Source organism: Glandiceps talaboti, chromosome 17 (assembly GCF_964340395.1).
Source record: "Glandiceps talaboti chromosome 17, keGlaTala1.1, whole genome shotgun sequence".
NCBI lineage: Eukaryota > Metazoa > Hemichordata > Enteropneusta > Spengelidae > Glandiceps > Glandiceps talaboti.
Window position 1 is genome coordinate 15,207,671 of NC_135565.1, and position 24,481 is coordinate 15,232,151.

At 35.6% G+C, this 24,481-nt stretch overlaps 1 protein-coding gene across 2 annotated transcripts in view; it reads right to left on the bottom strand.

Moving 5' to 3' along the window:
* LOC144448339 (uncharacterized) overlaps positions 1-24,247 on the bottom strand; it is a 36,145-nt gene extending 11,898 nt beyond the window's left edge. The window contains exons 1-11 of one of the 2 annotated variants that reach the window (XM_078138545.1): positions 24,129-24,247; positions 23,743-23,764; positions 11,878-11,949; positions 10,875-11,005; positions 10,268-10,370; positions 9,460-9,575; positions 8,335-8,413; positions 7,278-7,439; positions 5,161-5,343; positions 2,687-2,818; positions 454-526 (exon numbers count right to left, since the gene is read on the bottom strand). In XM_078138545.1, the coding sequence (XP_077994671.1) occupies positions 454-526; positions 2,687-2,818; positions 5,161-5,343; positions 7,278-7,439; positions 8,335-8,413; positions 9,460-9,575; positions 10,268-10,370; positions 10,875-10,945 (919 nt within the window). In that variant the 5' untranslated portion in view covers positions 10,946-11,005; positions 11,878-11,949; positions 23,743-23,764; positions 24,129-24,247. Of the gene's footprint in view, positions 1-453; positions 527-2,686; positions 2,819-5,160; positions 5,344-7,277; positions 7,440-8,334; positions 8,414-9,459; positions 9,576-10,267; positions 10,371-10,874; positions 11,006-11,877; positions 11,950-23,742; positions 23,765-23,915 lie in introns of both variants that reach the window. The other variant, XM_078138544.1, reaches the window with a different exon arrangement.
* Between the last annotated feature and the right edge of the window lie 234 nt (positions 24,248-24,481).

The window sequence follows — 24,481 nt, forward strand, 5'->3', positions numbered from 1 at the left end:
GTGAAATAAGTATAACCAGATGTTATTTTTGCTCAAACACCACTTAAGTAAGGGACAATCGCACAATTAATTTATTTATTTTCTAAAGCGCCTTTTCCATTTATTAATATTCAAAAGCACTGTACATACAATAGATTTAAAAGCATGGTAAAACAACATAATAAAGCTAAAAACAACAAATTGTTTACAATAATTACAAAAAGGCTAAAATGACTACTTAGTAAAAGATACATGGTAATACATCAATACAGTTTATAATATTGTTTAAAAAGATCTGTTTTAAGTTCACCTTTAAAAAGTTCAATGTCAGTGATCAGCTTTAGTTCTCCAGGAATTGAGTTCCATAGCTTTGGTCCACAAATGGTAAGCGCTCTGTCAATGTCGCACAAGCTCAGTAAATTTGGTTATTTATGTGGACTTATCAATATTTCAGAATACATTGTGACTACTTACCATGCCTGTCTCTATTCTTGGTATATTCCAACAACTTCTGTAACTTGTCAGCCATTGGGTAGCTACCGTCTCCCTGTATAAGGGGTCAAACAACAATATACATTACATTAAACTCAATATAATATAAGCCATTAACTTTCAAGTGAATGACAGCTGTAGTCTACACTAATGCTAGTTGTAAAGCATGATGGGTAACATCCATTCAATATTAGTAGCAAAGCATGATGGGTAATAGTTAAACGCCATGGATACAATAGTAGTGGCAAAGCATGATGGGTAACAGTTAAACACCAGTGATACAATAGTAGTGGCAAAGCATGATGGGTAACAGTTAAATACCATGGATACAGTAGTAATAGCAAAGCATGATGGGTAACAGTTAAACACCAGGTATACAATAGTAGTGGTAAAGCATGATGGGTAACAGTTAAATACCATGGATAATATGCTAGTAGCAAAGTGTGATGTGTAACAAACATGCAATACTAGTAGCAAGGCATAATGGGTAACATCAATACATCTAATAGCAAAGCAGGATGGGTAACATCGATGCAATACTAGCAAAAATGATGGGTAACATTCATACACCTAGTAGCAAAGCATGATGGGTAACATATATGTGATACTTGTAGCAAAGCATGATGGGTAACATCTATGTGATACTTGTAGCAAAGGATGATGGGTAACATTTATCAGATACTTGTAGCCACCATGTCAAGCAGCACTACATGTAACTAAGTGGAAGTCAAGCCAGGCATTAACGTGGGTAGAACCTTACTTTGATCATCACTCCATGCATGTGTAAAGTGGGTTAACATAGAATTAGCTCTGTCTCTAAACAGGCACACTGGTACAACTTATCCAAACAGACATACAAATTCAACAGATTATATAAATATCAGTACACTGTAATCGTGTAGTTATATTTACTGAAAAACTTATATGCTATATTTTATAACAGAAAACAATGATGTATTATACATGTACCAACAATAACACTATCAAAAACATGCACTAATCATGTAATTATACACCCATACTGGCACAAAGTACATTATTCTAGAAAACAAAGCTAACCATGCAATAGATTAATAGAGTATGACAGACTTAAGGAGACAGTCATGTATTAGAGGGATATGACAACAGATGAGGGGGAGATAACCATGCATTAAATAGATACAAGACAGGAGGTACGAGGAGACAACCATGCAGGAGTCAAATATGACAACAGATGAGGGGAGATAGCCATGCATTAAATAGATACAAGACAGGAGGTACGGGGAGACAATCATGCAGGAGTCAAATATGACAACAGATGAGGGGAGATAGCCATGCATTAAATAGATACAAGACAGGAGGTACGGGGAGACAACCATGCAGGAGTCAAATATGACAACAGATGAGGGGAGATAGCCATGCATTAAATAGATACAAGACAGGAGGTACGGGGAGACAACCATGCAGGAGTCAAATATGACAACAGATGAGGGGAGATAGCCATGCATTAAATAGATACAAGACAGGAGATATGGGGAGACAGCCATGCAGTGGAGTGATATGACAACAGATGAGGGGAGATAGCCAAACATTAAATAGATACAACACAGGAGATATGGGAGACAGTCATGCAGTAGTCAAATATGACAACAAATGAGGGGAGATAGCCATGCATTAAATAGATACAAGACAGGAGATATGGGGAGACAGCAATGCAATAGTCAGATATGACAACAGATGAGGGGAGATAGCCATGCATTAAATAGATACAAGACAGGAGATATGGGGAGACAGCCATGCAGTGGAGTGATATGACAACAGATGAGGGGAGATAGCCAAACATTAAATAGATACAACACAGGAGATATGGGAGACAGTCATGCAGTAGTCAAATATGACAACAGATGAGGGGAGATAGCCATGCATTAAATAGATACAAGACAGGAGGTACGAGGAGACAACCATGCAGGAGTCAAATATGACAACAGATCAGGGAGATAGCCATGCATTAAATAGATACAAGACAGGAGGTACGGGGAGACATCCATGCAGTGGAGTGATATGACAACAGATGAGGGGAGATAGCCATGCAGTACGACAACAGATCAGGAGAGATAGCCATGCATTCAATAGATACAAGACAGGAGGTACAGGGAGACAATCATGCAGTAGACAGTTATGACAACAGATGAGGGGATACGGTTCAAAGAATGACAATACAAAGAAGAAAACAAACCTCAGAGTCAGAAGTTTGACAAGGAGGGGGATTATCAGTTGTTGATGTAACCTTGACAGGTGCTGATGCTGGACGTAGTTTCCTCTTTGGACTTGTCTGTCTATGCTGGTAATTGGCTGGATTGTAATGAATCTACATAAATAAACAAATAACAACAACACAGATAGATAAACAACACAACAAACAACAACCAAATATAGGTGAAACATACGTCAGTAAGAAAGATATTTACACTGAAATAATGAACAAAGAGTAAACAAAGATTACAAAAGGTATTGACAGAAAATATACAAAATTGACACATTTAAAGATTCAAATACACAATTTCCATGGCTAGAATAATTTCATGTATAACAAAAATTACAGATGCATACAGGACACACATACACCCCCCCCCCCTTCCAACACACATACACACATGCATACACACACATACTGTATACATACATGCGCAAGCACACACATACATACATACATACATACATGTACATACATACACACACGTACGCACACAACACACACACACACACACACACACACACACACACACACACACACACACACACACACACACACACACACACACACACACACATATATATACATCTAAGGAGCGTCCATGTGCAAGACCGACATACACACTACAGTACAGTCTGGAGATATAGCCAGTGTATATAAAGATTACAAGATTACTTCCTAGCTTTGTGACTCTATCAACTAATGACAGCCTTAGATACGCATAATCTATACAATTATAATACAGTACAATTCAATATAAATATTACACATTAATATGTACATGGCATAAGTATAAATCTTTAATGTCTTTAACTTCAGTATAATAATATGCAGCAACAAAGAAACTTAGTCACAACAAAGAATGACCCTACCCCTTGAAGCAGGTATAAAGATAGTTTACAGGCTATCTGTGATAGGCTTCATAGTTTTCCCTTCACTCCCTCTAGCTAGATGTGAGTAGAGATTTGACAGTGTTTTTTTCTAAGGGCTGGTAAAACTGGCATAGTTTCCCATACATTATACCAGTATAGTATTGGTATGGAACTCCGGTAAAATGACTGGGGAACTCAGGTAGATTTTACCTACTTACCACCCTTTATAACAATAACACTGTTTGAAGCCAGCCTCTAGACTTGAATGAAGTATAAATCTCGATAGATGATTCATCAACAACAGACTGTTTATTCTGGTTTTATCCCTAGTACTGCAGGTTAATAAACCTTAAAGTCACTTTAATCTTCCCCTGGAGCCTTACAGTAACTTACACAATACATCAGATTAACTTGTGACTACTTTTAGTATGTAAGATTAACCTGTTAGTACTTTTAGTGTGGAAATTTACAACCATAAAAACACGCAAAACCTTGCAATGTTTATTGTTACCATAGCATCTAGCATATACATGTACACTTATTATATGCCAGCTGAGAAGTTTTGACAGAGTCTCCTACATCATACATTTAAATAAATCCAAATTTTGGAATTCTTGGTACGGGTCTGGGCATACCTTATGTTGCATATGTCTCTTTAATTATGAGTTCATTGGGCTGGGCAATTCCAATAAATACAACAACAACAACAACAACAACAACAACAACAACAACAACAACAACTACATCTACAACTATTATTATTACTACTACTACTACTACTACTACTACTACTACTACTACTACTACTACTACTACTATTACTACTACTACTACTACTACTACTACTACTACTAGGTCAAAATAGAAGACACTTGCTTTATTAAGTTGATAATTAGGAATCGACATAATTAGCCACAGGCCCCCCCCCCCCCCCAAAAAAAAAAAAGCTGTTAGTAGAATACCTCAATAGGTGATTAAATCACAGTGGAGAGTGATTACATAGTTTTGAAAATCAAACAGTCTTCCATATATAATCACTCTTCACTGGATCTAATCAACTGTGGAAGTGTTCTGATAATGGCTTTTGGGGTGTATGGCTATGATTTATAAACTGCATTGATTTTCAAACCATAATGATTTATTTTGTATACTTAGAAGGACAAGCTGAATAAAACGAGTGTTATCAGAGTCTGTCATTCAGTGCTGTAAACAGGCTATGTATGTATGTATGTATGTGTGTGTGTATGTATGTATGTATGTATGTATGTATGTATGTATGTATGTATGTATGTATGTATGTATGTATGTATGTATGTATGTATGTATGTATGTATGTATGTATGTGTGTATGTATGTGTGTATGTGTGTACGTACTGTATATATGTTTTCAATAAATAAATATTCATGGCATCTGGGTTAAACTTACTCATTAAACAGAAATTTCTACACAAAGTGTTAATCAATTTATTGGAAGACAAATCTCAAATTACTACTGATCATGACTTCTTACCATTATTGTATGGACTTTACTGGTTCACTGTGGAAACAAAATGAAACTATGCAAACAACTGTGCATGGACTAACCTGGCCTACTGTATGGGGTCTATATGGAAATCCTGCTGCAAATGCCGGAGTACGAAATCTGTCATAGGTAGGTGCTGAAATGGGTCGTGTTCTTATTGTACCTGCTTTAGTCTTCTTCACTTCTCTGGTAGAGCCATCTATAAATCTCTGTAACTCTTTATACCTCTGACCATGGTAACGTACCTATAGACAGATAACAAAACAACCAATGATCAGACAAAGAACTCCTGGAATCACGTGTACACATTTCTTACTAAGTTTTCAAAACTTCTCTGGTACAGCCATCTATAGACTGTAAGATATGTTGTGTTGATCAACCCTATCAGGCTTCTAAACCATGTAACACTGTACTAAAAACTGCCAAATGAGTGGTAGCTGATAGCATGGTACACATGTCAAATCTCAGACAACCAACGGTCGGACCAAGAACTCCTGGAATACCATGCACACAGTGCTCATTAACCTTTCAATTTTTTTCTGGTACTGCCATCTAAAACGATATGTCATGTATGCCATATCTTACAGACTAATCCATCTATAAATCTATGTATGTCTTTGAACCTTTGACTACGGTATCTTTCCTAGGCAGGTAACAAGACAACCAATGCTCTGCCAAAGAACTCCTCGAATAATGTGTACACATTTCTTACTCGGCTTTCAAAACCATGGCAACAGAGTAGAGTAATAGGGTAAAATCTATATGACTTTCAGCAGCCTCTAAATAGTCCAGTCATTTTATGCAAATAATTAAACTATTACGAAGACTTAATAGGGTGAAATTTATATCACATACAATGGTCGCTAAATATAAAATCATTATGCAGACTACATTTATTTTACACATTACATCATTTTCTTTGTTCCTGTGAGTTCAAAACTTTGGTAAAATGAAAATATTTCTCCCATTTTCAAATATTATCAAATAGCCTAGAGACTAGGCTATCTGACTGTAAGGAAATGACATTTTCAAGCTATATAGCCAAGCTTAGTCACTAGGGGTACCTATTAGAATACTTGCAGTCACTTACTGACATTACATATTAACAATCTCACTTCAACCATCAGTCAAAATATAGCATAGAATATAGCTACACAAATATTAGTAAAAACGTTATGTAAATGTTTCACTTAACTTACTTGTAGGTAGGGAGTATATCAGAACAGCTCTAGAGATACAGTGCCATGGTAATCTATGTAGATAGGCAATGTGCATGTACTACACTATAGGACGTTTTACGAAATCTTCTATGTAGAAAGGCAATGTGCTACTACACTATAGGATGTGTACGTAGTCTTTTCTCTAGATATGCAATGTACATGTACTACTATACTATAGGACATTTACGTAGTCATCTCTGTAGATATGCAATGTACCACTACACTATCTAACAAGGTTTGTGTAGATACTCCAAACTCTTTATAGCCTTTCTGATAGACTGTTTAATCAACTTGAGCTTTATGGTATTGTTTGATGTTGACATTTGCTAAGTGAACAAAGACAGGATTGGAATGTACAAACAAACATAGATTAGTAGCAATGCTATGTGATAACTATGTTTGTTTTAGTTAACAGCATGTGGCAAAGTTTATAGCTTTCAAGATCAAGTACCACCCTCAATGTTATACTGCATTACAGGGCGCCCTCTGGTGGCGTAATTATGTAAACAGCTTTCAAATTCAACTCTTAGGGCAGAATAAATCCTGTTAGCAATCTGTTAGGTAGTACTTCCTCTGAAATGAGTAAACTGTTCCAGTTTTGACAAACAAACGATAGAAGTCTCACCAGCCTGTCACTCCCCAGATGGCTACATTTGACAACATTATGCTAGCTGGCAAACGATAAAACTCTCATCAGCCTATCCCTCTCTCTGTTGGCTGTATTTGACCATACTCAAGACTTCCAAACAACATACGCCTCACCAACCTGTCCCTCTCTCTCTCTCATTGGCTATATTTGACCATACTACTCAAACTATTAGTTTAAAAGTCTCAACAATCTGTCTCTCCCTAGATGCCTATATTTGACCACGTTATTCAAACCAACAAAAGGGAAAAGGTTTCGTCCTAGATGGTGCATTGGGTCACATCGATCTTTTAAAAATAAAAGTCTGACCAACCTGTTCTTTCCTTGCCTCTGTGTTGACAGAATTATCTTTGGGTAATTTCTTGTCTCCAAGTTTTACTTCTCCGTAGTCTAATTCTGTTTTAATGAAGACTTGATTCAAGTGGTCTAGTACTTTCTCTTCTCCCGTTACAAAAAGTGGATCAAAAGCATCCATCTATAAGAAGAAAATTGAAAGATTATCAAATGAATTCTGTAAATTTGATCACTCGGCATAACACATAATAGTTTTATACAGATTCTTATCACATCATGTAATGCTGTGTATGTACTTTCAAATGTGAAAAGCTAACTGCAGTGGGTAGTATTACCATATTTGGATATATGGAAAATAGTCTGCCCTAATATGGCGGTGAATGCCTAGACCAATCAGATTGCTGCTTTTTGCCTTACAGAGCTCAGGACCACTTGAAAAATACATGCCTTTACTTTCTAGGTTGTGACATGAATTCTGATTGATAAGCAGTGGTACAATATGCCACTGACAGGAAAAACTTCATACACCACATTATCAATGGATCTATGCCAAGTTCCAAGGTGCAGCACACGTCTTGTAAAATACAAGACGTCAATATCTAGACTGACTGTTATTAAGCACACTATTTTTTGACATAATGGATTGAACCTAAGACTGAATACAAGATATCTACAAATGTATCTTTATTTATTTATTTATTTATTTATTTATTTATTTATTCAGGTAAACCAACGGGCATAAAGCCCATTTACAGGCACCTTTAGAAACAAATAAGGAAAAACAAGCACTAAAAAGATAAAAACAAGGGGTAGCAATAACAATAACAAACCCCTGTTAGAAGATACCACACTTGGGGTTGATTGTTGACTTTCCAAAGAGTGTAATTCTTTATATACAGGGGTCTTATCAATTGAGTTTATCTTGAAAATCACAGTTGTGTCTATTCTTGGTCATTTGAATTTCACTGTGTAAACTATAGTGAGGTCAATGGGGTTCTGTTCACTCTTGTCTTGACTGATTGTCATTTTCAATTTCCTGTACCTAATTGTTTTGAAGAGGTCATAGGTCGACTTACCTTAAATAAATTTCTCCAATTTTTATCTATAGCTCCTTCTCTGTACTCTTCAATGTTAACGTCATCAGAAAGATCACATCTGTAGTAAATCAGGAATTAGACAAATTAATAGTTACAAACAACTGTGTTCTAAACTCCAATTGTAAATTGACCAATATGAATCAACAATACTTGTATTGTGAAAGAGACATGGTCTGCAACTTGTTAGTATTTTTCATAATTTTTGTTTCCAAATAAACGATGACTTATATTTTACCCTTCACTGTCACTTGTTTAACGACTAGTAGTCACTGGCAAAATTCCCATCATATTAACTACTGTGATACTGTATTCTCATAGTATATAAATAAAATGACCTCATTTTACTCATATATATTAGACTACAGTATCACAGCAGTTTATATACATGTATGGTAGGAGTTTTACCAGTGACTACTGGTTTTTAGACAAGTGACAGTGAAGGGTAAAATGTAAGTAACCTTTCATTTGGAAACAAAATTGAAGAAAACTACTCAGGAGTTACAGACCATGTCCCTTTAGGTATATGAGAGTACAGTACAGAACACATTCCTTTTATTCCAATCATCAACACAATGTCATAATCCTGTGTTTTTGTCAACTGCAGTTCAAATTAGTTCTTCCGACAAGTTTATAAACACACAACTATTTAATATGTTACAGAATTTTGTTCCTTCAGTGTCAAATTGTTTGTAGAAACTACTGGCTCTTACATTGTAATCCTTTGTATAGGCCCACTCTATTAAAGTATGTGACATTCTGCTAGCATTAGCAAACTACAGTGACTGCTTGGGTGTCATTCTTATGTAGGGCGCCCTCAGTGTTCAAACTTAGATATATTCACTACATATTTCAATCCAAAGAATTTAATATGGTCTGTTCAGAAAGTATTATAAATATTATCACCATAATTTATGTCAGATTCTGGTTTCTTTTCAGTTTGCAGCTAGTACACACAACCTTTTTAGAAAAATTGAAGTAAAATATGTTTCATTTGACTCAAAATAATTTGTGAAGTCACATAACCAAAACATAATTGTGTAATAATACTAATTTCAGCAGTAGTAGGTATATTTATGTTACTATGACAATACAAATTTGACTTACAGCACCAATAAATCCATGAATTCGTACAATTGTATTCTTCCCTTCTCATCAAAATGAACTTTCATGTGTTTAACTCGATGCATTAACTTCATAGGGGCTACTACTCTACCACACATCTGAAAAGTAAGAAATGACATGTTTTGAATTTGATAAAATGAACAGTATTATTTGAAGTCCATGGGAATCCACTACATACAATAGAAAAGACAACATGTTCGTTGAAACATGGTGTAACAGAAAATACAGAGTTGGAAAAATGAAGGAATGAATAGACTCAATCCTGAATGACTCATGTTTTTTTTAAACACTAAACCATGATATTTATTGTTTTATACTTTGAACTGTTTAGTATTATGTTATCTGTAGTAGATTAAAAATACCCGGAGGGAATGACGTACTTCACTATGCGCGAGTGCAAAGTTTGGCATACTCTGGGTATTTGCAAGAGTGCTTGCAGTTTTCTCTGTGGCAATACTTTTCACAAACGTACAATAGTGCACAAGAAAACACTGCAAGCATGAGTGCAAACATATGTAATAATATCTTGCATCAGGCAACAGCTTTGATAACATATTTACAGAATTTTACGTGGTTGGAGTACAAATTTTATGCAGGTTTTCTCCTGCTTTTGAACACTTGGACACTTTTCAGTGGTAATCATTCAACAAATTTCCAAATTTATTAAAAAGATGGCATCCAGAAAATACACGCATGTTCAGTGTTGTTGCTACTTTAATTCGAGAGAACACTGCAGTTGTACAATTTTAGGGTGATAGATAGCAGAAATATAGTTTATGTACCAACCTACCTTTAGTGTTCTGAGTAATGTATGTTTATCAATAATCATTCCTTTCATATCACCTGCCTCATATGCTTGGTAAGCTATCCGTACATCATTTAATTCTGAAAAACTGGGTAAATAATGTGTATTTGTTATTTACTATACCCAAGGCAGTGTTTTATTTAAGGGCGGTAAGTAGGTAAAATCTACCGGGGTTCCCACATCATTTTACCGGGGTTCCCCACCTAAACTATGATACATTGCATGCGAAGCACTACCAGTTTTACCTCTTTCCCCCTTTCTGTTACCGGGGTTCCCAAACCTTAGCAAAAACACTGCACGGTAAGCTATCCGTACATCATTCAATTCTGAAAAACTGGATAAGTAATGTATATTTGTTATTTACTATACCCACGGTAAGCTATCTGTACAGCATTCTATTCTGGAAAACTCACAAACTCTAAATTTGTCAATGTAACAAGTATATACCGCCCTCAGTGGTGAAGATGGACAATTATTCTGTTTGCCTTTATGGATGTGTGTTATACTCAACTGTGGTAATGATATGTCTCTTTGAAGTTTGAGTTGAAACATTTCTCAATCCATTAACAGCATTTAATAAATGATTTCTTACCTTAAAAATCTGTGCTCTAATAGTTTCAGTGATTTACTAAGAACGTTGACATTGTAGTCAGCAGTGTGCATATTAAATGTCCTATCTAATGATTCATTGAAGTACTTTCTGTCAATTAGTCTAAGTAATTCCTGTAGAATAAAAACACAACATAGCTAGGTTACTATTGGTTACCAATAATTTATACATTTGACATATTATACAGTATAATTGTAATTGTCAAATATGGTGCCTGTTCAATATTCTGTTCACATGACTCATGATTCAAAATTTTAAAGCAGTCATGATAGTCAAATGAAATGGTCGGCTTGGAATCTGGAGGTTTTATTCGAGCCTGGCAATTTTTTCTGAATAGCTATAGTCCTTGGTGCAAGATTTTAACAACTGTGCTCCATCAACCCCTGTGCAATTGGGGAATCAGATGGAGGTTGCTACATGTATTGTATGTGAACACTTTCATTCTGTGTGCTTATAGGGGTTGCAATGAATTGTATCCTCCCCAGGGAGTTGAAGTTTTATAAGGCTGTTGTGTAGATATAGGTCTGTGCCATGGGGTAATAATTGTAGTGCTGTGATGACAACATCTACTTTGGAAGGCACTTTATTATTGACATGTATTTCACTATTATTCTAAAATCACAACTGTAAAATTAAAATTCAGTGAACAATCATTAATTGTAATTGATACAACTGTGCTACAAACAGTGAAAACACTTCTCTGCAAACAAGGAAAATGACAGTTGTCTAGAATTCCCAATGAGCTGTTATTTAATTGGGTGTACAATGATGTCATCAATTTCTGGAGTACAATTTTTTGTTTTCAACAACTTTCTAAAGAACAGTGATATCCTCAAAGTTCGGAGTCAAAAAGTAACTATTTACTGTAGTGTTAGATACAGAAAACTAAGGGCATTATAAAACAAATTACATAAAATATAGAAAATCAAAACAGAAAGATATGAATCCTAAAACTGTTAGCATATAGACTATATCCTGTATTTACCTTTAGTTTGACTCCAGGCTCTATCAATGTGATTTCTTCTGGGATGCATTTCTTTAGCGTTTCACTTTGGAACTGTTAATAAAAAGTTAAGAGTAGATAAGTCTGTGTAGACAGCATTAGGTAATCCAAGTGTGTGTGCATCTGTGTGCATGCATGTGTGTGCATGCAGGCATGCATGTATGCGTGTGTGCGGGCGTGCGTGCATGTGTGCGCGTATATATATATATATATATATATATATATATATATATATATATATATATGTGTGTCTGTCTGTTGTGTGTGTGTGTGTATATGTGTCTGTGTCTCTGTGTGTGTGTATGTATGTGCGTGTATGTGTGCAAGCTTCAGCCACCAAACATAAACAGGACTGGGGAAATTACAGTTATCAAGTGATATCTCTTCATACTTTTTTGTAAAATCACCAATGATCCCCACTCTATTGTGTATTGTCTATTGTCTATGCTACCATGAATGTACATGCTATGCTAATATATGTAGTAACGCCTTTTCAAGGTCTATTTGCTTATCAGGACAATATGTGGGTAAATAAAAGTTAAAGTGTCCTCTCATTCAATGTTAAGTATAATAGTAAAATTCCTGTCAATGTTATAGCCACATACAATAGTTATAGTGACTATACCATGGTACAATAGTTAATGATGAGTACAAGTACATCACAGTTAAACAATAGTTAATAATGAGTTCATCACAGTCAAGTACACACTTCACAAGTCTTTGTCAAAGTCTATACTGTACTTATTAAGGTCATTAGGTGGTATTGGTAATGATGGTTGTGATGACTACAGTCACATACAGCAATGGATTCCAGGTAACCATGGTGTGTGTAAACAAAAGACCTCCTGAACATACATCCTCCATACTTCAAACTGTAACACACATACAATACACTTGTACATGTAACTACAAATGTAGTAAGCAATGTACAAATACAATGTATATCCCCCCCCCCCACCCCCATCAGCTTTGAAATTAATAGCAGTAGTCGAGTGTACATGTCCCATACATGTAGGCTAAGCATTACATGTATGTCTAGACTAACAAATTTATAGGTGGTTGTCTCTTAGACCAATATAGGTATATATAAATACTATAAATTCTGATACTAGCCTAGGCTTATTGTTATTTACACAGCCTTTAAAATCAGATCCTCATCTGCCACGTAATGAGAGGAGTGTGTGTTCATCAGTATGCCCTCTAATAATAGCCAAATTTTGTTGTTGTGAATCAAAATGAAACAAACTGGGATTTCTTGTGGGTCACTACATAGTAAGAGATACAATGTACACAAAACCAAATTTTGGTGCGTCACTAGAAATCGTGTGTCAGTGGCACGCCAAATTGGCTTAGATTCCAAACTTAGAGGGCACATGGGTGTTGATATCTAAGGAGATTGGTTGGGAATAGAAATCATTAGAAAATATACTGCATGCAGTACATGTATGTGTCATCAAACTTTGAGTACACCTCTATCTCAACAGTCAAGGTAAAATAAAATATGCATTGTGCAAAATCAAAATGACAAATTTCCCAAATAAACTGACCAGCTAGCTTTGTCCAAAACTTGCACCCTTAGCAAATACACATATACTTTCCACACACACTTTAAAAACATTAAGAGGGCTTCCAAATTAAACAAAGGGTTGAACAAAAAAAAAACAAATAAAAGTTGAATCATGATGTGGCCTGACAGAGAAAAGCCAGCCAACCATAAATTGTCCGATAGACACATAATAGATAACTTTAGAAGTGTTTAGATGTGAACAATGTAAGGTATTGTTATATCACTGAATACCATCTATAAAACATATCACTCATTCCTGACAGTTTTAGGTGGGTAAATCGGCAGTCGTCCTAGCAATCATATCATATCCATGACAACATGAAATAAACACTACAAACTACTGTAGCTACATGTACATACAGTGTATTACTTAGCTATTCACTGGTAAACTCAACATGAATTCTCCTGGTATTTTACCAGGGTACCCGATAAGTGTTTCTGTTAAGGGTATTATGTAAAATCTATATGAGTTCCCAAGTCACTAGGGTTTCCAATCAGTTTTTACGTAGGCAATATCTACCCGAGTTCCCAAGTTATTTTACCAGGGTTAACCTACCAGTGTTTCATGTACCAGGTATATCTGGCAGGGTCCCCTCCAAGATCTATGGTTAGTTAAAATCTACCTGAGTTCCCCAGTATTTTATCAGGTTTCCCTACCAGTGTTCTTGTTATGGGTGGCAAGTACATGTAGGTAAAATCTACCAGAGTTCCCTAGTCATTTTATCTTAATCCCCTACCAGTGTTTTTGTTCTGGGTGGCAAGTACATGTAGGTAAAATCTACCTGAGTTCCCTAGTCATTTTATCTTAATCCCCTACCAGTGTTTTTGTTCTGGGTGGCAAGTACATGTAGGTAAAATCTACCGGAGTTCCCTAGTCATTTTATCTTAATCCCCTACCAGTGTTTTTGTTCTGGGTGGCAAGTACATGTAGGTAAAATCTACCTGAGTTCCCCAGTATTTTATCAGGTTTCCCTACCAGTGTTTTTGTTCTGGGTGGCAATTACAGGTGAAATCTACCTGTGAGTTCCCTAGTCATTTTATCTTAATCCCCTATCAGTGTTTTTGTTCTGGGTGGTAAGTACAGGTGAAATCTACCCGAGGTTCTCCAGTATTTTATCAGGTTTCCCTACCCTTGTTTTTGTGAAGGGTATTCATTAGGTAAAATTTACCTGAATACCCTAGTATTTTACCACGGTTCCCTACCAATGTTTTTGTTAAAGGGCAATGCTTTTGTTAGGGTAGTCAGTACATGTGTGTAACATCTACCCAAGCTTTCAAGGTATTTTACCAGCTTTCGCTACCAATGTTTTTGTCACTAAAGGTAAACCCCTTTACTTTACAACTGTTGTACTACTACCTGTGTAAATAATATATCAATTTATACGCAATCTACTGGAGTTCCCTGAGAGTTTTCCTTGAGTTCCACCGCAACATCGTGGTAAAAGTTAACAAAATCTATGCAAGTTAAAATTTAAGTTGTCTTAGTTCTACCCATCCCATCCCCTCTCCTAACCCTAACATCACAACAGCAGTGTTCTCCCAAGGGTGCTAGGATGCTGCACAGTGATGACCATTCAACAAATTTCCTTGAAGAAAGATCTTGAGATGTATTTTCCAACTTTACACACATTTATTCATACAAATGTAACTTCAGCATTTAGTTTCGGGTTTCACTAGAACTGTTGCTTGGTTTGACATGCTAATATGATCCTGGGACAACACTACATACATATGATGACAGCATTGAAAAGACAGGTGGTGTCATTGCACAAGCAGTATCAATCTTATAAACTTTGTTTTTATGGGCATACATTTACATGTATACATGTAAATCAATCTGATTAAAATCCGATGTAGATGTAAAATTAAAATAAATTTATCAATATTTACAACTGCATGTAAGAGAGCATTGCTTTTTCACTCCATGGTGTGGCCATGTTAAATTAACTGTGAGGGCACAATTTGCCATGTTCACTCCAAACATCATGTTTGTTTGTCTGTTTTTTGTTTGTTAGTTTAGAAGGATATCTCTGAAATGTCACATGACAAATCAGTGATACAAATAACCATGTGACTTACTCTGAAATGTCACATGACAAATCAGTGATACAAATAACCATGTGACTAACTCTGAAATGTCACATGACAAATCAGTGACACAAATAACCATGTGACTTAATGTCACATGACAAATCAGTGATACAAATAATCATGTGACTTACTCTGCAATGTCACATGACAGCGCAGTGACATGTACACTCATGTGACTTACTTTACGATATCAAATGATGTCTGCGTGATGTAAATAATCATGTGATATTCACACTGTACTTTTCCTAGAGTAAAACATTCCTGATATCCTGGTGTTAGCATATAAATAGTACATTTATAAGAAAGAATTTAGTCTGCTGGTATGTATACAATGTACACTGTCACATGACAAATCAGTGATGCAAATAATCATGTGATATTCACACTATACTTTTCTGAGGTTACAACTTACAAAATTCTTGACATCCTGGTGTTAGCGTATAAATAGTACATGTACAAGAAATAGTTCAGTCTGCTGGGACTTTGCCAAAGGATCTCAATAACTAATCAACCTACATGTATGTATGTATGTATGTATGTATGTATGTATGTATGTATGTATGCACAGACATGGCAGAGTCAGCAGGATATCGTCCGGTCCATCTCATGGATGAAAACCTGCAACCTCACAAGTAGTATCATACATGTATGTGGTGACTATATAGTATATACATGCACACATATCAGTCATAAACCCCAAGCCTCTCTACAGCACCAACATGTTTGCTTCATATTTCCGTTGCTTTAGCAGAAATATGTGCTCTGGCTTACAAAAGTGACAAGTACATGTATTGAGAAGTTGAAATAAAACAACTTGACAATTTAAGATAAGTAGTTGACTGGATATCTGTCCTAGCTCGCCAACATTATAGAGAAATTCTATTTCATCATTTTGATAAACTTAAAAGATTCATTGTTGTGTAAATTCATGTAATCACTCATTTAGACCTCAGTTTACAGGAGTGTAAGCACTGGTTAATCTTTATTGGACCGTTTTAATCCACAATGCCGTTTTCAAATGAAAGTATTGTGTGGGGATATACATGTAAACATTAGGCTGTAACGGATGAACCCAAACCATATATGAAGATGTGTTTTACTTTGATTTTACACAGTGTATATCTATAAGTTATAACAGGACATTGGAAATCATAATGTCATATCTTGAAATGAGAGACATAGATATGTGAATCATTGAATGCATCATCCGTGATACTGCCTTTCTGGAAGGCGCGTTTTGGACGGTGTCGTAAAAGAGGCCGTGGTTTGCGACGATGGAATGCATAGTCTTGTGATATGTTGATGACACAAATAATCATGTGACTTACTTAAAATATCACATGATATCAGTAACAAATAATAAGTCATATGAATTCAGTGACACAAATAATCATGTGACTTACTCTGCAATGTCACATGACATACCTATGACTTACTTTACAATATATCAAATGATGTCTACGTGATGTAAATAATCATGTGATATTCACATTGTACTTTCCTAGGTTACAGCTTACAAAATTCTTGACATCCTGGTGTTAGCGTATAAATAGTACATATACAAGAAATAGTTCAGTCTGCTGGTATGTATACATTGTCACATGACAAATCAGTGATGCAAATAATCATGTGATATCATATTCATACTGTACTATTCCTAGGTTAGAACTTACAACATTCTTGACATCTGGTGTTAGTATAGTGCTAAGTGCATGTGTAAGAAGTAGTCCACTCTTCTGGGACTTTGCCAAAGAATCTCAATAACTTATAAGCAGCTGTCTGGAAAGTCATTTGATCTACACGTACATGCTATTATAGCAATCTAAGAAAATAGAAATGTTTCATCTTAATGTACTTTGCCTAGGAAGCCATGCAATTAACAATTATAATCATTGCATCATTTAATTCCGACAGTCTGTGATGAAACGTTGGATTGAGGATTAGCCATTGTATGATGCAGAGTATCAGAGTATCCCAGTGTGATGTACAGTACAATGTACATGAGTCTGGATGCCAATGTGGTATCACTCTTAGAGAGATTTTGAGATTCAATGAAGGATAGTACAGCCACAAGACTATATAATATGTACATGTAAGTGTGGCAAATTACGAAGGTGAAATCGTATTTTTACCTCGTGATCTTATACACATGGTCACCTTATTTCCACCATTGTGAAAGACATTATCTTTAATCATTTGTATGATTTCAGCACAGAAAATGAAGAAATTGAAAGACTACTTTAACTGAAATGTGTGTTATGTTATACAGTAGACCCTCAGGGCCTGAAATTAACTTTATTCTTTGGTACATGTTGTAGTCCCATGGGCTACCAAATTCAGAAACTAGTTGCCTAAGGATGGTGACCAGTAGTCCCATATTCTTGAACTGAAAACAGAGTTCTTCTATTGGAAATGTTTGTTATTAAAATACTTTCATGTCCGTATTAAATCTTCCATCCTTTAAATCTTTCCATAATCAGAGGTAGCCTGGGTGAGCTACCAGCTGCAAAAATTATGGTAGCCCTATGACAAGATGGTAGTCTGTGGACACAGGACTATTATTAATTTTCGAACCCTGACCCTCCACCGGGTTTATGGTTATACACACAGTCACCTTTTTACATTGTATTTCACCATAGGAGGGTCTATGGTTTGACCACAGCCTGTGCTTCCACCTTTGTGAGAGTCATAACTTGAAAAATTGTCAACTGAAAATTTTACTATTGAGTAGACTCATGTAACCAAAGCTTATGGTTACAGGAATGCAAAGAATGAAAAAGATTTTCTGATCAAAAAAAGGTTGTTGGTGATTTTACTACTTTGTAGAGACTGTATTATCAATTTAGAGGTGAAATTATCTTTCAACAATTAAATGATTTAGATTGGGTAATTTAGCTAAGCCACACCACTTTACAAGGACTATAGAATTGGCCATAAACATGGTCTCTACTTGAATTCAGCTATAAAAATACCTGACACTACAATTTTACTTAGTAATGAGAACCAACTCTAGACATAAATGAGACAATAAATGTCATTCTATCATGTTTAAATTCTTTAAGTCAAATCAAGTAATCTCTGTGCTTGAAGGTTATTGGTGACTTTCACAAACATTGACCTACACATGTAGTCCATTCCAATAGACTAAATTAGTAAAAAGACCATGCTGTACTTACATGTATCCTACAGCCAAGTCACATGGGGATTCTGACTCATCCCCCCAATCTCCCCCCCCCCCATTGGCTTAGAGCTTAGCGGGCACACTGATGCTACATGTACATGTGGAATGGAATCAAATCAGAGATTCTTAGAGAGCTTGAAATGTGATGCATAAATAGCGATAGATTAGCGCAAACTGTACTACTCTCAAGATGATGACCACAGTTGAAACAATATAACTGAAGTAATTAGAGTAACTCTGTACATGTATACCAGAGTGTAATCAAATTGTATGTGTAGCGACCACTTGTAAGGTTTAGCATAATTAAAGAGTATCTACACTGAAACAATCAGTCTACCTTCATACATACATAAGTAACTGCAACAGCATGCCTTCTGCAACAATTTAACATTCCACTGATGCACACACACATTTGTGAGCAAACCAAACTTTGTTCCGTATCCCTTATGATGATGTGGTGACTCAACTGAGAATTCCTAGACTGAATGACTCGTCATTGTGTACGTTTGTTACAAAGTAATTGTTGAAAGCTGTACTACCTGTAACTGGGGCATTTCTTTTTTTATCAGACAACCAAAAATATGTTCACTGAAAATAGTTAATAAAATACCAATAATTAGACATTGTACATGATGTCCATTAGATGTCCATTTTATCTCTGAGTAGTATAGTAACAAGTGGAAATCAAGATTTATGGGGGGGGGGGGGGGGGGGTGCTGATTTTTTTGGGTGCATGACCCAATAATCAACTTGATTGGATATGTGTATGCTGTTACACAAATTTGTTTACCTACAGTTGATTCATCATGGTTCAGTGTATATCATGATTTGTTATAGCTACAATTTGTACAAAAAGATTTTTTTTTTTTTTTTTAAGTTTTTATCATTTTACTAAATTAACATTTATAACCAAAAAGTATTGTCTTTTTACTAGAGCCACACTGAACAGGTGGGATGGTTTTAGGCTAGTAATAAGATCACTGTTGACATTGGCATCAATTAAGTCTAATTACATAGCATGGATAGTACAAATGTAGTAACTAACTATGTAGTGTTACATCACCTGCATCTATTAATCAATGACAATAGACTTCTGAGTCAATAAATACATTGTGATGCAAGTTGTACCTTCCTGTACTGTATCCACAGTCACTTCATTAGTGTACATTTTATTCCATCAAAAAGTGTATCTAAGTTGATAGTCTATTGTAACTATATGTGTGGTTGTTTTCTATAAATGATATCTCTCTCTCTCTCTCTCTCTCTCTCTCTCTCTCTCTCTCTCTCTCTCTCTCTCTCTCTCTCTCTCTCTCTCTCTCTCTCTCTCTCTCTCTCTCTCTCTCTCTCTCTTTCTCTCTCTCTCTTTCTCTTTCTCTCTCTCTTGGAATGGACAAATTCTATTAAAAATCTAGCTAAATCTCCTGCTGGGGAAAGGGTAAACAGCACATTTCAGTAGTAATCCATCAAACACTGACAGGCAGTTGTAATTGGTTACTTCAATCAGTTTACTACAAACTTGACCTCCAGTCTTTAAAGTAAATCACATGAGAACTTTTATATCACGCTCCAATTGTATAAAACTACTGCTGTGTGTGGCAAGAATGGAATGTTGTGCTAAAGAAAGCCATTTGACTATACCCGTATGGTGGAGAGATATAGAAAACAACCACATGTATGATTAAATTACCAGACTACTATGTTGACAACATACTAGCCAGGAATCTATCATATTACATGAATATGGATTCTCAAGGCTAGCGCGTTGTCAACATAGATGTGTCTACATGTATATTTGCACGATAACATCATTATCTCCAAATATTTATTTCATCCAACTTGGAAATACTCACGACATAAGAGTTTTGCCACTACTTATCTTCCACTAGTAGTAGTGATAAGGCCCCTTATGTCACTAGTATTTTCTTTGGATGGATGAATAAAAATAATGGGGAATGATACCCACACGTTTTGCTGGGATATATGTTACATTGTTACAGTGAGTTAGTCTGTTGGACTGCGTCACTTTAATATGAGTGGTTACTCAGATGTATTTGCACTGTGCTTGCAGTGTTTCTGTGGCTAGGCACATTTAGAAGGCAGGTTGCTGTGAGGTAGAGGGTGGGTAACGGTGGATAGACAGAGGGAGAGAGAAGTCACTCATCATAGTGTGGCTAAATCGGAATGTCTTTATTTCAAAAGAATAATTAACTAAAATTTAGATATTACAGGAAATGAATAACACTTAATATTGGTATAAGGGATATACGATTGTGTTGATAGATATGTACAACATCTGTTTATGGAGAGTATTACAGATATTCATGAGAATATTCTTGAAGTGACCTTTGATGTCCGCAACAGTTTCTGCTGCATCTTTTCTCACTACTACTACTACTACTATGGCCACAGAGAACACCACAAGCTATCATGAAAATACCCTGCAGTAAGCCACACTTACCTTCACACATCATGGGGCTCTGTCATAGTATAGAACTATACAAGTATTGGTATTTCAACTAACTTTCTTATTTACTGTCACAGTAGTAAAATTTATGGCTGGGAAACTTTGTCTAGTCTTACTGTTGGTATTGTCAATGCTTGGTCTTACTATTGTTAGCTATCAAAGCCACACAAGAGTAAGACCATGACAATTTTCTGAGCTACAAAATCTACAGTTCAGTCACTATAAATTTATTTCCAACAGAAACCCTGTAAGAGAAATGAACCCTTCGTTTGACAGTTTCACTGCTGAACTCTTCAACAGAACAGCTGGGTTACAAACATTGATAACACAATAGAGAGTGTATCCCTGGTTTGCCTTCAATTTCTTTCACTGGCATGAGTTTTAAATAAACTATATCAATAGCATAGGGTCTGGTATTTGAGACTTTCAATATTGTACCACACTCAAATCAAGTTATTGTCTTTGAACAGAAAATATGGATAATATACATGTACCCCTCAGTCACTCTATGTCATGACATTAACAACCCATGTACGTCACCAGTTTTGTGATGCTTGGGATATGAGTCAAAATGTTCCAAATTGCCATTATTTTTTCTAATTTTCCATAAATTATGCTTGAGGAGGTATAATAATTTTATTCCCCAATATTTATGTATGGCTATATGATGAAGGTATTTTTTAATTTCAAATGAAAGTAACTTGAACATTTAATTCCTACATGTAGCTTTGTTTGTACTACCTGAAGGAAAGTATACAGTTACAATAATATTGTCTGTGCTTGACTCTTCAATGTGTCAACATTATGGTGACAGTATTATTTAAGACAAAATACTTCTGTTACAAAAACAGAAAACAACTCAAATGACTGAGAGTTTTACATCTGAGTCGAGTGGGTTTCTTCAAGGTGGTACGGTAGTGGAATTCAAGACTTAGTAGACACTGTCAATGAAGGTTGTGTCATAATTTATCACCCAATAATCCTTTTACATGCAGCGATATAAATGGTTATGAGAACTCACAAATTATATTGGAATGATGTAATTTGTACTGACACCATGAACACAAGGTTTGTTGAAAACATACCACAGGGGACTTGCAAACATACAAACGTAACAGCTATATTTTGTGTCTAAAGTAGAGTTTTGTAAAAACACACCACAGGGACTCGTGAAGACAACTGTATTGTGTGTCAAACTCTATACCAGGATTTAGTAAAAACACACCACTGGGACTTGTGAATGAATCTACATTATGTAGCAGGCAGAGTTTAATAAAACATACCACAGGAACTCATAAACATAACTATGTTGTGAGTCTATGTCACTGTTTTTCACACCCAAACTGGAATAATAATAATAATAATAATCTGACATTGGTCACTATAGCCCAGAGACTTGTCTTGTTGTTACTACATTCTGTATTTCAAGAAGCTCTGGAGATCTTCTTGACATGGTAACATCAAGACAAGTGTCTTGACTCTACATGTAGTTATTTAAGAATATAGCACTATTTCTAATTCCCAAGGAAGACACGATATTAGACTGTAACTTGGTGTAAGAGATACATCTTGCTGTTCTGCCCTATCTTGCTTCTCAACAATATAGAGTAGATACATGTACGATGTAGCTGACAGCAATAGTGGCATGACATGTCGTATTTTAAAGAAAAGATGTATGAAACTTTATTGTTAAAGTTATTGGTAACTGCCACTTTTATATCAAAATATTTTGGCTCTTTAGTCACACGTTTATTCATAATTGTACTGACTGAGGTATATGCAAAGGTAGGGTTACATTTGTTGGGTGGTGTCTGGTGTGTCTGTATCAGTTCAAATTTCTTTAGCTTCATGTTTACCTTGTAGCACTGATGAATTTGTTTAAGTGGGAACGAAAGGGTGTTTAAAATATTGTCTTCGTAAATATTGCCACATTGTTAACTGTCTAGAAAAAATATTTCTTTTTCTGTCAAACCATAGACCCTGGCATAAACATTACACGTTTTATTGTCAAACACATTAATGTTTAATTTTCAGTTTCAGAAGAAACAATCTTTGTAGTTTGATCATGCAGTTCTTTATCATTAGACATTGTCATTTGATAGTTTTTACAAGGCAAACATCTTTTTTGTGAGTACAGAAAAAATATAAAGTTTACCCATAGCCCACAGCACTGTTGACAGTGCCCCCAGCACTGTCCTAGTAACTCAGTCATGTCAGTAACTGGGGTATTTTTAAAGACATGGTCTTATCTCTGCAAAGGAGTTCCACTGATCTACACCGTTTAGAAGGAATATGAGAGGTATATATAAACCTTTTCAAAACAAAACTAAAGTGAGGACAAATAAGTGATTGTTTACTCGAAAACAAATTTGAAACTAGAGCTGTCGCCCACAAGACAACAGGTTGTACGTCTGTGCATGTGTAAACGTTACATGTATCATGCTACACTCGTATTTCTATTTGTAGCAACGTACATTCCTACACGGTATTCCTGCGCCTTGAATTACGACACTTCAGATATTACAAATTAACACGGAAACTTACCCCTATCGCCCTTGAGAGACAACTGTAAAAGAAAATAGAGAAAATTGTCATAAAAATGCACTGAATATAGGCGATAAAATATAAAGTCAGTATTCCAATGTTTTGGACAGTGGACAGCTGTGTATGAATATCTATTCGACCGTGAAACTCTCAATCTCGCAGTAACCACGTACCTTAGTTCTTCCCACGAGTAGAAACGTCGATCTTTAGGAAATTTTAGATGCATGGTGTTAAGAGATTTATCACCTGTTTGTCATCGGAATCATATTATTATATTTTGCCGATAACTATGGATATTTCAACCTAACTAACTACCCGGTAAATCCTTCGATACGGAAATCCCGCTTTGATGTGTGTATGCAAGGATTATGGCTGTTCCAACTTACGTCCAGTCACGCCGGGAAAATTTCGAAATTTAAAATTTGATAATTTAACGTAAAGTTGAATATGTTACCATATCGTGAATACAAGTCTTATTAAAATCCTAGTTATGCTACTTGTTCTAATTATTCTGGAAATATTGGAGAAATTCATTGAGCAGTGAGTTATTATGAATAATACGGGGAAATAACAAATGGCAGAAAGCCCATTCACAGTTGACCCAATCGGCGACTCTGTTAGATAAATATCTTGGTAATTTCTTTCGAAAATCTTAATTGGCTTTAGCGTTGCCAATGCCAACCAGAAAGGCAAGACTGTATGACGTCAATTATTTGCATCGACGTCAAAATATTGACAT